The 13216-nt window shown below is 37.9% G+C and overlaps 1 protein-coding gene across 1 annotated transcript; it reads left to right on the top strand.

Annotated features, from left to right (window-relative positions):
* Positions 1–278: 278 nt before the first annotated feature.
* LOC148824043 (myosin heavy chain, fast skeletal muscle) lies at positions 279–12778 on the top strand. Its single transcript, XM_088927580.1, has 35 exons — positions 279–490; positions 579–722; positions 832–988; positions 1099–1126; positions 1210–1321; positions 1406–1498; positions 1592–1655; positions 1742–1840; positions 1929–2032; positions 2119–2257; positions 2769–2887; positions 2991–3140; positions 3719–3889; positions 4013–4319; positions 4439–4509; positions 4784–4871; positions 4989–5106; positions 5236–5359; positions 6104–6240; positions 6723–6978; positions 7122–7364; positions 7452–7628; positions 7709–7854; positions 7946–8036; positions 8143–8532; positions 8617–8743; positions 8829–8947; positions 9039–9235; positions 9316–9499; positions 10024–10189; positions 10322–10446; positions 10914–11222; positions 11315–11518; positions 11608–11733; positions 12575–12778. Exons 1-35 carry the CDS (start codon positions 287–289, stop codon positions 12761–12763), a joined length of 5478 nt encoding a protein of 1825 aa, XP_088783706.1. The 5' UTR covers positions 279–286; the 3' UTR covers positions 12764–12778.
* Positions 12779–13216: the final 438 nt, after the last annotated feature.

Genomic DNA, 13216 nt, shown 5'->3' with positions numbered 1-13216 from the left:
TTAAATGCCTTCTTGCTTGTATTTAAATAGTATTAAACATTTATAAATACACTGTAATTTATGTTCTGAGTGGCTGCATCTGTATAGACAAATGCATTAAAGTAAAAACCAGTATTTATTGCAGTTTTAAAGCCTTCTGGGATATAAATCACAATCCAATCTACTATTCTTCAAGATCTAAGTCAATTAATAAGCTATCCTGTAAATCTTAAAGCTTCTTAGATATAAGAAATCTAAAAATATAATTAATGTACCTTCCTGTTCGGTTTGACAGTAAGCCGCCACCATGAGTACCGACGCGGAGATGGCTGTATTTGGCCCAGCCGCCATATACCTCCGGAAGCCAGAGAGGGAGAGAATTGAGGCACAAAACAAACCCTTTGATGCCAAAACCGCAGTTTTTGTGTCTGAACCCAAGGAGCTGTACCTCAAAGGTGTCCTCCAGAGTAAGGAAGGGGGCAAAGCCACCGTCAAAACTGAGGGTGGGCAGGTAGGTAGCATTTGCTAAGAGTAAAGGAAATTTCAAGGTTTTTACTTCATCTACTGCATTAATTATGAATAAACTTCTGATTTTTCAGACTTTAACAGTAAAGGAGGATGAAATCTTCCCCATGAATCCTCCCAAGTTTGATAAAATGGAGGACATGGCCATGATGACTCACCTCAATGAAGCCTCTGTGCTGTATAACCTCAAAGAGCGTTACGCAGCATGGATGATTTATGTAAGTGTTTCACTGAAGCCAAGACAAACCAATTCAATTTCTATTGACTAAACAAATTCATTAAGATATATAAATATGAATTTCAAATACATGAATATTATTCTTTCAGACCTACTCTGGGCTGTTCTGTGTGACTGTGAACCCCTACAAGTGGCTCCCAGTGTACAACCCTGAGGTGGTGGCAGCCTACAGAGGCAAAAAGCGCATGGAGGCTCCGCCACACATCTTCTCTGTCTCTGACAACGCCTATCAGAACATGCTCACAGGTACGTAAATACCTTGTCTTGTCTTACAGTTATCAATATAGATTTACTTGTTAAAACACTTTTTTCAAACTTTATGATCCAATTAATCAATGAAAATATTTTCTTTCCAGATAGGGAAAACCAGTCCATCCTCATCACGTAAGTATTTCTATAATATTTTTTAAAATATGGCATTACTTTTTCATTATTTCTATTTTAAATAAACCTCTATTTATCCTCAGTGGAGAATCTGGTGCCGGAAAGACTGTGAACACGAAACGTGTCATCCAGTACTTTGCTACAATCGCAGCTATTGGGGACAAGAAGAAAGAGCAAACCCCTGGCAAAATGCAGGTTAGACCGCACTGCTAATGGATCAAAACAGCTGAAGAGATCTTGGCTGTAACACATTGAGTGATGATCCCATGTACTTTGCAGGGAACTCTGGAGGATCAAATCATTTCAGCCAACCCTCTGCTGGAGGCTTTTGGAAATGCCAAGACAGTGAGGAATGACAACTCCTCTCGCTTTGTGAGTCTTGTATAATCTTACACAGTGCCAGAATATTTATCATCTATGATGTAAAAATGTGAATTGATCTCAAATTTGTATTATTTTAAATAGGGTAAATTCATCCGAATTCATTTTGGAACTACAGGAAAACTGGCTTCGGCTGACATTGAGACATGTGAGTTATTTTATTTCTCATTATTTAGCCTCCTCTTATGTATCTTAAAGATTAAAGACAACATTTTTTATTTATTTTGTTCTTAGATTTGCTGGAGAAGTCCAGAGTAACATTCCAGTTGTCAGATGAAAGGAGCTACCACATCTTTTACCAGATCATGAGCAACCACAAACCAGAGCTTATTGGTGGGTGAAAGTTGATAATTCATATCACTTTGACTTTTCCTTAAAAACAATAGTTTGTGGCATGTTTATTTCCTTTTTCCCCACACAGAAATGCTCCTTATCACCACCAACCCCTATGACTTCCCCATGATCAGCATGGGCCAGATCACTGTGGCCAGCATTGATGACAAGGAGGAGCTGGTTGCCACAGATGTAAGTTCAAACTATATGAACAATAAGATTCTGGATGTAGCATTTATTTGTATTTCAAAATGGAATGTTTACACTTAATCATACAGACTGCCATTGACATTCTGGGGTTCACTCCTGAGGAGAAAGTTGGCATCTACAAGCTGACAGGAGCTGTGATGCACCATGGCAACATGAAGTTCAAGCAGAAGCAACGAGAGGAGCAGGCCGAGCCTGATGGCACTGAGGGTAAAATGTATACTATTAAAAAATGAATAAATATGCTTATTTAATAATTGAATATTTTATTAATTAGTCAGATGTACTATATAGTCATAAAGTCTTAGATTTTATACGATCTCTTATTTTTGTATTATATTAAAGGTGTGTGGTGCAGTAAAGCAAATGATGTGAGGTGATAAAATGGTTGACATCAAACAATATCAATCTCTTTGGTACACCTCTCATTGCAGTACAGTAAGTGCTAATACAAAGGCTAGATGTCATCTTAAGCAGCAGCCAGTACATAGTCAGTCCAGGTTTTTTGTGTGTCCTCTGTGTCCTGGTCACATCGATTGAGTGAAACACCCTGGTCAATTTATGTAGTCTCCACGCTATACTGTACGATTCATTGTGTATTCTACAATGAGGCATGTAAAATAGAGATAACAGAATAATAATGGATATCAGAAGTCTGTGTTTTGAGTATAACTATTTTTTATATGCTGTGACTATAATGAATGCATTTTTTGGTTTTCAGTGGCTGACAAAGTTGGTTATCTCACGGGCTTGAACTCGGCAGACCTGCTCAAAGCCCTGTGCTTCCCCAGAGTGAAAGTGGGAAATGAGTTTGTGACTAAGGGACAGACTGTTCAGCAGGTATGATGTTTACTTCTAAACACATTGTCAGATTGATTTACAAGAAATGAAAGTTGTTCTTTATCTAATAAAATAATGTGTTGATTTGTGAATCCTTTATTAGGTCAACAATTCAGTTGGTGCCCTGGCTAAGTCTATCTATGAGAAGATGTTCTTGTGGATGGTTGTCCGCATTAACCAGATGTTGGACACTAAGCAGGCGAGACAGTTCTTCATTGGTGTCCTGGATATTGCAGGCTTTGAAATCTTTGATGTAAGTAATGATTTCAGTATACTGTATAATATGTTTATGCATGCATTTGTACAAGCTGAAAGGGAAGACTAGAGATCAGAATACAAAGAAAGACAGAGGATTTAAAAGCAAGGAAATACATTTTCTTTAAAGAAAGTCCACACTGTCAGCTTCAACAATTTGTGTATGGTGTTTTTTCAAGACCGAGGTACTCTCAGTGTCTTTTATTTTCTTATTTGAGCTATACTGCAAATTTATTTTCCCTTTGCATCCTGGGATTATTTTGTCATTGTTGATCATTAAGACACTGCTCTAGTAGAACAACTGACATGCCTAGTGGCTTTCATGATTTTAAATATAAATTAAACTGAATAAAATGTTGTGCATAACCCTTTCTGTTCCAGGCATTCACAATCCAGCTTTCTTAATGGAACTTTGTAAGATATTCTTTTCAGACCAGAAATCTGTCTGGCTGCTCTCCTTTATACTGTTTCTATATGGAAGAAATACATTTGAAATAAATGAAGATAAATACACTATTCCTATTGTAATACTTGTAATACTATATTTTACACACTTTGTATTTCCTTTTCCCACAGTTTAACAGCTTGGAACAGCTGTGCATCAACTTCACCAATGAGAAGCTGCAACAGTTCTTCAACCACCACATGTTTGTACTGGAACAAGAAGAGTACAAGAAAGAGGGAATTGACTGGGAGTTCATTGACTTTGGTATGGACTTGGCTGCCTGCATTGAGCTCATTGAGAAGGTTTGTATGATAATTGATGCAATTTATTCAAATGATACTGAGTTTTGCTATCTACATATCCATATTTGATCATATGGACTGAGTTTTGTTATCCATATCATCTGAAATAATTTGTCTGAACAGCCAATGGGAATCTTCTCCATCCTTGAAGAGGAGTGCATGTTCCCCAAGGCCTCAGACACAACCTTCAAGAACAAGCTCTATGACCAGCATCTGGGCAAGTCCAACTGCTTCCAGAAGCCCAAGCCTGCCAAAGGCAAGGCTGAGGCCCACTTCTCCCTGGTGCACTACGCAGGCACAGTGGACTACAACGTCAGTGGCTGGTTGGACAAGAACAAGGACCCCCTGAATGAGTCTGTTGTGCAGCTGTACCAGAAATCCTCCATGAAACTGCTGGCCTTGCTGTATGCCACCTTTTCTGCTGGTGACGGTAGAGTATTAGTTTTTATTATTTTTACTAAATACTGTACTGATTTTGTAGTTTTGGTTCCTAAAAAAAATATTTTATTTTTGGAGCCTGATCATTTTTCTTTTCTATTATTTTTACAGACGCTGGTGGTGGAAAGAAGGGAGGCAAGAAGAAGGGTGGTTCTTTCCAGACTGTGTCTGCTCTCTTCAGGGTAGGTTATAATTGTTCCAGAAAAACAAATTTGGCTCATATTACATCTAATTAGGTTTCAACTTTAAAAATGGACTTTTTGAAAGCTTTCTCCTCTTTAAAAAATAACTACATTTAATATCCTCTAGGGATTGCATGTTTTTATTTACATAAACATTAAATGAAGATTAAGTTATCAGTAGAGATATTAAAACATCATCATTCTCCTTCAGAAGCTCTTTATACACAGTAAATGCTAAAGTATATAATCAATCAGTGCACTTTAAACTCCACAGGAGAACCTGGGCAAGCTCATGTCCAACTTGAGGAGCACCCATCCTCACTTTGTGCGCTGCCTTATTCCCAATGAATCAAAGACTCCAGGTAATGAGCACAGAATGTTTAGATCTTTTGTAATTTACATCCAGATATGGTGGTATTTTCTTTTTTCAAAAGATGTAGCATCTGTTTAAAAACAACTATATCTCATTCTTTCTTTAGGTCTTATGGAGAACTTCCTGGTTATCCACCAGCTGAGGTGTAATGGTGTGCTGGAAGGTATCAGAATTTGTAGAAAAGGATTCCCAAGCAGAATTCTGTATGGAGACTTCAAGCAAAGGTACCGTAAAAATTAAAGCATAATTAACTTAGAAATGTTTACATTTAATTCTTAGAGATTAATGGATACACAAATACCTAGGAAGGAAGAAGAATTTCAACACTATTCTTTTCTCTACGTTTCTGAAAGATACAAAGTTCTGAATGCCAGCGCCATCCCAGAGGGTCAGTTCATTGACAGCAAGAAAGCTTCAGAGAAGCTCTTGGGATCAATTGATGTTGACCACACTCAGTATAAATTTGGGCACACCAAGGTAGGACTTCAGCAGCATAAATAATGAAAGGAAATAACACTAACGTGCATAATAAGCCTGAAATGTTTTGTCAAAGTTGACAAGTATTTTAATACGAAGCAATTGCACATTTGTTATATACAGTACATATGGTAAGAACAATACTTGACTGTTTTCACTCTGTCACATAGCCCACATTTGCTACATGTTTATGCTTGAATAAATAGATGTATTAAGTTTAAAGAAATAAAAATGAAAAAATCAAAGTCAATAAGGCTAACACCAACACACACCTGGGCTATAACATTTAGAGGGCTCCAACAATTCATGGAGGGTTTGAGATTTATGGGTGACTAACATCATGAAAAGTAATATTCTAATTAAAAATACTGTATATATTTTATTGAGATCATAGTTCTTAAATAATTCTCTTATGAGTATTGAATAAAAGTCATTTACCTTCTGATATCAAGTTAAAATTTATATTTAAATCTAACTGCAATTCGAGCACTGTTTGTATTTATCTCTTGTGGCCTTTTCAGATTTGGGCTCCTACAAACTGTAGTGTTTCAATTACTCTTGCTATATGTAAAGAGAGCTAAAAATCAGACCATTAGAGAATGCCAGTAAGATTTCTACCTACCAACACAAATCTTGCCTATAATAATTAGAAAAAACTTGAGAAATATCCTAATAAAATGTATACTGTATTTACAGCATATTTTATAGATAACAAAATGCTTAAATCTATCCCTTCAATTTCAGGTATTCTTCAAAGCTGGCCTGCTGGGTACCCTGGAGGAGATGAGAGATGAGAAACTGGCTGCCCTCATCACCATCACTCAGGCTTTGTGCCGTGGCTTCGTCATGAGAGTGGAGTTCAAAAAGATGATGGAAAGAAGGTAAGAAACTTGGGCTGAGAAACATTAGAACAGTTTTCCATCCTGGGCAGCCTTCAAGAGCAGCAGCCCTTGTAAGGAACAGTTTTCTGACAATAGATGAAAGAATTCTGAAAAGTGCCACTTAATGGCAAATTAAGTTTAACAAGCTTTTAACTTCAATTAACGTAACTACTCATAAAAAACTTCTGATATAAACATTAAAGGTGGTGTTTAAGCGATGAGTTAATTTATCAAACATATTTCTTGCAGGTGTTAAATGATTATTTAATCACAGGAGATGTTTTAATTTCAACTGAAAAAGCCATATCTGACATACATTCAAAGAAAAAGGCAATAGAAACAGTCAGAACTATTATCTGCCAAAACAGTTGACATTCATCTGAGTTCTTGGTATATTCCGTATTGTATCACAAAACAAATACAACATTGAAAAAGGAGTTCAACATTGAAAAACATAACAAATATTCATTTTTTTCATACAGAGAGTCCATTTACAGTATCCAGTACAACATCCGCTCATTCATGAATGTGAAACACTGGCCATGGATGAAGCTGTACTTCAAGATCAAGCCTCTCCTGAAGAGTGCCGAGGCTGAGAAGGAAATGGCCAATATAAAGGAAGAGTTTATCAAGTGCAAGGAAGACCTGACAAAGGCAGAAGCCAAGAGAAAGGAGCTTGAGGAGAAAATGGTTTCTCTGCTGCAGGAGAAGAATGACCTTTTTTTACAAGTGCAGTCTGTAAGCACTACCTGTCTATTCTGCAATATTAAATTATAACATACAGCTGCAGCATTGCTGAAAACATGATTTTTGTACCTATGAAGTGCAACTTTGAACTGTAATTTTAGATTTAGTAACTAAAATCAATTATTTATCAACAGGAAATGGAGAGTCTCTCAGATGCTGAAGAAAGGTGTGAGGGGCTGATCAAAAACAAGATCCAGCTTGAGGCCAAAGTGAAAGAGATAACAGAGAGACTGGAGGATGAAGAGGAAAGTAATGCTGAGCTGACAGCCAAGAAGAGGAAACTGGAGGATGAGTGCTCTGAGCTGAAGAAAGACATTGATGACTTAGAGCTCACCTTGGCCAAAGTGGAGAAGGAGAAACACGCCACAGAAAATAAGGTTTGCTTCTAAAATGTCCAAAATAACTAACTAGTCATTAAAAAGCCAGTATAATGATATGCTTAAAGATTTATTGAATACTTCCAGGTTAAAAACCTGACTGAAGAGATGGCCAATCAGGATGAAAGCATTGCCAAACTAACCAAGGAGAAGAAAGCCCTCCAAGAGGCTCATCAACAGACCCTTGATGATCTGCAGGCAGAGGAGGACAAAGTCAACACTCTGACTAAAGCCAAGACAAAGCTTGAACAGCAAGTGGATGATGTAAGTGACACATCCAAACACATACTTCTTGTATTTTCAGACAGCCTGAACTAAAAGTAATAATGTGTCAAATATTCTAGCTTGAAGGTTCACTGGAGCAAGAAAAGAAACTCCGAATGGACCTGGAGAGAGCCAAGAGAAAGCTGGAAGGTGATCTGAAACTCTCTCAAGAATCTGTCATGGATCTGGAAAATGACAAGCAACAGTCAGAGGAGAAGATCAAGAAGTAAGATTGTATTAAATATATAAATATATATGTCATTTGAAAATGCTGTAACAATTACTATAATAATGTGAATATTTTTTCTCCTTCACAGGAAGGACTTTGAAATAAGCCAGTTCCTCAGCAAGATTGAAGATGAACAAGCACTGGGGGCCCAGCTGCAGAAGAAGATTAAGGAGCTACAGGTATTTCAGGGACAAACCTAACACTTATTTTGGGTTAACTGTATTTCTATTATTTTCTATAATCGCCTACATATTATATACCTTCATCATTTCTACAATCATCTAGGCTCGTATTGAAGAGCTTGAAGAGGAAATTGAGGCTGAACGTGCTGCTCGGGCCAAGGTTGAGAAGCAGAGGGCTGACCTCTCCAGGGAACTTGAGGAGATCAGTGAAAGACTTGAAGAAGCTGGAGGAGCAACTTCTGCCCAGATTGAGATGAACAAGAAACGTGAAGCTGAGTTCCAGAAGCTCCGCCGTGACCTTGAAGAGGCCACTCTGCAGCATGAAGCCACAGCGGCAGCTCTCCGCAAGAAGCAGGCTGACAGTGTGGCAGAATTAGGGGAGCAGATTGACAACCTACAGCGAGTCAAACAGAAGCTGGAGAAGGAGAAGAGTGAGTACAAAATGGAAATTGATGACCTCTCCAGCAACATGGAAGCAGTTTCCAAATCCAAGGTACATGAAGGGTGTGTCTTTTCTTCTTTAAGGACTTAATGTATATTTTCCTGAAAAAACTTGACATTTCCTCTTTAATTACAGGCCAATTTGGAGAAGTTGTGCCGCACCCTGGAGGACCAACTTAGTGAAATTAAAACTAAGAACGATGAGACTATACGGCAAATGAATGACATTAATGCTCAAAAAGCAAGACTCCAGACAGAAAATGGTTAGTGTATTAAACTTCTTTTTGTAGCATAAATATTTAGAAAAATCACTAAGTAACAACCCATTTGACATTATTGTTTCTTAAGGTGAATATTCTCGACAGTTGGAAGAGAAAGAAGCTCTGGTTTCCCAGCTCACAAGAGGCAAACAGGCCTTCACTCAGCAAACTGAGGAGCTGAAGAGGCAGTTAGAGGAGGAAGTGAAAGTAAGTTTACTTATTGGTAAAGGAGAGATATTCTAACAAAAGAACATGAACAAATATGAATCTGATTTATTAAATACTATTACACCTCAAGGCCAAGAACGCTCTGGCTCATGGTCTCCAGTCCGCTCGCCATGACTGCGACCTGCTCCGGGAGCAATATGAGGAGGAGCAGGAGACCAAGGCAGAGCTGCAGCGCTCGTTGTCCAAGGCCAACAGTGAAGTGGCTCAGTGGAGGACAAAATACGAGACTGACGCCATCCAGCGCACTGAGGAGCTTGAAGATGCCAAGTAAGACATATTCACTGTATTTATAAAGATTAATATTATCAAAATACCATTCCTTCCCTGATCATGATCACTTTCCATAGGAAAAAGCTTGCCCAGCGCCTCCAGGATGCTGAGGAACAAATTGAGGCTGTGAACTCCAAGTGTGCCTCACTGGAAAAGACCAAGCAGAGACTTCAGGGTGAAGTGGAGGACCTCATGATTGATGTGGAGAGAGCAAATGCTCTAGCAGCTGCCCTTGATAAGAAGCAGAGGAACTTTGACAAGGTATTGCTGGGAAGAGTAGTGATACAAGTTTTTAGTCGTGTTTGCTAAGGTATAAATTTAATTTGGAGCTGTGCTGTACTGAGTATGTATTTACTATGATTTTTATGGAACCCCTTTTAGCAATGTTATGAAACAAGAACGATTTGGTTTAATTTCTGTAGCTTACAATTATAATTTGTCTTCAACACTTCCCGGTCGAACAAAAATATCAATGAGTGTTTTTTTCTATGGGAGTGACTTATCATGTCCAAAACATTTGGATAAATCATGCACATACAGTAGTATCTATCACACCTCTTGAGAGTACTACTTTCTTGGGATGTTAAAGTACTGTAGTAGCAGACCATGTCTTTTGTGTTAATTTTTTTATCTGCATCTTGGAGCATCTTGTCTTTTTCCCCATCCTGCTTAAGAATGTCAAACCATTCTGCAACTACAGCTAACTACTGTATAGCTGAGCAATTAGTACTAAGGTTGATTAGGGCATACTGTATTACAAGCACAATATTTTGTACACACTTCAGGTGTTGGCAGAATGGAAGCAGAAGTTTGAGGAAGGCCAGGCTGAGCTGGAAGCTTCTCAAAAAGAGGCTCGCTCTCTCAGCACTGAGCTCTTCAAGATGAAGAACTCCTATGAAGAGGCTCTGGATCACCTTGAGACCCTCAAACGGGAGAACAAGAACTTGCAGCGTAAGTACAAAAAATTGACAAATTTCGAAGTAAATTTTGAGTTTGAAAATCTAAGAAATAATGAATTTAGAAGACTGTACAAATCAATGTACTTGTGAAACTACAGTTCTGTTGAAAATATTTTCACAACAGAGGAGATCTCAGACCTCACCGAACAGATTGGTGAGACTGGAAAGACCATTCATGAGTTGGAAAAAGCAAAGAAACAGGCCGAGACAGAGAAGTCTGAAATTCAAACCGCGCTGGAGGAAGCTGAGGTACTAAACACAAAACATAAAAAAAAATGGTGGATATTTTAAAAACTTTTCTTAAGTAAGGTTCTTAGATTTTCAGTGTATTTTTAGAATGTAAGAAATACATTATTTAAAATGCTAATTTGATACTCCTGGTCTGTTTTTCCATGTTCTATTTGAAAAAAATACAATATAAAAGGTGTGCTATTTGCTTCAATGTGTATTACCTGATATTATTGTACTTCATTGTCTTTTGGGTATACATCAACATTTTCTGTCTACAATATGTAGTATTTAATTTCATATTCATTTTGTATAAGTGCTACATTAATACATGGAAGAAAACATTACATAGACTGTCAAAGCACAGCAGACTAGGAAAATAAATCTGAGCTATAGCTCTTTGCTTCTCCCCACATTATCAGATTTAATTTCATTCACTATTTTTTGTCCAAAAGAATAGGAATTTACAAATTTTATCTTTACATCAGGCATCACTGGAGCATGAAGAGTCAAAGATCCTTCGTGTGCAGCTGGAATTGACTCAAATCAAGTCTGAAGTGGACAGAAAGATTGCAGAAAAGGATGAGGAAATGGAGCAAATGAAGAGAAACAACCAGAGGATTGTGGACACCATGCAGAGTGCTCTTGATTCAGAGATTAGGAGCAGAAATGATGCCCTAAGAATTAAGAAAAAGATGGAAGGAGATCTCAATGAGATGGAAATTCAGCTGAGCCATTCCAATCGCCAGGCTGCTGAAGCCCAGAAACAACTAAGGAATGTCCAAGGACAACTCAAGGTACTGAAGATTTTACCCTAAACCATAAACATTCATGCTCTTTTATTTTTAAGGATCATTTGATGGTTATGATGGCGTTTTGCTTTTATCAGGATGCCCAGCTGCACCTGGATGATGCCCTTAGAGGACAGGAGGACATGAAGGAACAGGTTGCCATGGTGGAGCGCAGGAACAGCCTGATGCAGGCTGAGATTGAGGAACTGAGGGTTTCCCTGGAACAGACTGAGAGAGGCCGCAAAGTGGCTGAGCAGGAACTGCTTGATGCCAGTGAGCGTGTGCAGCTCCTGCACTCCCAGGTTAATAAAAATTATCAAATTTCTTACAAATTATTAAACTTACATCTTTCTTTTCATATTTCTGTAAGCTACAAATATTGTCATTTCAGAATACTAGCCTGATCAACACAAAGAAGAAGCTTGAGAGTGACATTGTTCAGCTCCAAGGTGAAGTTGATGACACCATCCAGGAAGCAAGAAATGCAGAAGAGAAGGCCAAGAAAGCTATCACTGATGTGAGTTACCCTCATGATTTAAATTCCCATTTAATTATATTAGGCTTATACAGTATTTGGTTCAGGGAGTATAATAACCCTCAGAAAGTATGATTTTTTTTCAGAAAATGCATCTACAAAGTGTTAGTTTACATAAAGTTCAGGTAGAAAGAAAGGCAAGATTACAAGCAAGTATAATAAAATCATAAAATTACAAAGAGACAGGCATACAAACAACATAAAACACATTTGTGGAACACAAATGGTTCAGAAAAACAAATTAAATTCTAAAATAATAGCAATTATTTATTAGAAGTGTAGATAAAAATTAATAATTCAGATACCCTGTTGGCATGAGCTATATGTTCAAGCGAGTACTGTATGTTTATTCCATTTAGCTGCAAGTTTTTAAATTCGTGCTATGAAATTCTTTAAGCTTATTCCATGTTATTATGAAGTTGCTCAGAGTTCCATTACAATCTAAACCAAACATCCTTCCCCATTAATAATTAATAATTACAATTTATTTGTTCTCTAGTCTGTGCTAAAATGTTTATTCTCAAGCCGAAATCTATAAACTAATTTAGCACATATGCTCAGTCTGTGGGATCCATCTGTTGTTTCTTGATGTCTTTGCTAAAAGTGATACCATTTTGGAAACTTAGCTCTGCTAATTTCTTCAGGACTTAAAAGCCCAGGTAGAAATCTTTCCTCATGTACATTATTTTTGCTTAATAGATTTCCTTTTTAACCAGACATGAAGTCAGAGCCCAACACCACTATTCACCCCAAAAAAGAAGATTCTTGTAACAAAGAACATACAGTACATACAGTCCTTGTCTTTGATGTTAATAAATTCCAGGCTGCCATGATGGCGGAGGAGCTGAAGAAGGAGCAGGATACCAGCTCTCACCTGGAGAGAATGAAGAAGAACATGGAGGTCACAGTGAAGGACCTGCAGCACCGTCTGGATGAGGCTGAGCAGCTGGCAATGAAGGGTGGAAAGAAACAGCTCCAGAAGCTGGAGGCCAGGGTAATCTGGGTGGGATGAACAGGGTCCATTTTATACAAATACAGAGAAAAGACTTGTCTTCACATTTGATTGGATTTGTAGGTACGTGAGCTGGAAAACGAACTTGAAGCTGAACAAAGGCGTGGAACTGAGGCCATTAAAGGTGTCCGAAAGTATGAGAGAAGAGTCAAGGAGCTCACGTACCAGGTAAAATACTAATTGCTTACCATAATCTCCTCTAATGAAAAAAATATACATTTGTGTTGTAATTCAGTTTTGAAAATCATTGTGTTTTCTTCTCTACAGTCTGAAGAGGACAGGAAGAATGTGAACCGACTCCAGGATCTGGTCGACAAGCTGCAACTGAAAGTGAAGGCTTACAAGAGACAGGCTGAGGAAGCTGTAAGCCATGGTTTTAACAAGCTTTTAGTAGTTACTTTCCTACGTCACAAATTAGAACATTATATATAAAAACATTTTTGCCATTTCAGG

The sequence above is a fragment of the Atractosteus spatula genome, chromosome 11 (genome assembly GCF_055471065.1).
Source record: "Atractosteus spatula isolate fAtrSpa1 chromosome 11, fAtrSpa1.hap1, whole genome shotgun sequence".
NCBI classification, from domain to species: Eukaryota; Metazoa; Chordata; class Actinopteri; order Semionotiformes; family Lepisosteidae; genus Atractosteus; species Atractosteus spatula.
This window is presented reverse-complemented; position numbering and strand designations above follow the sequence as displayed.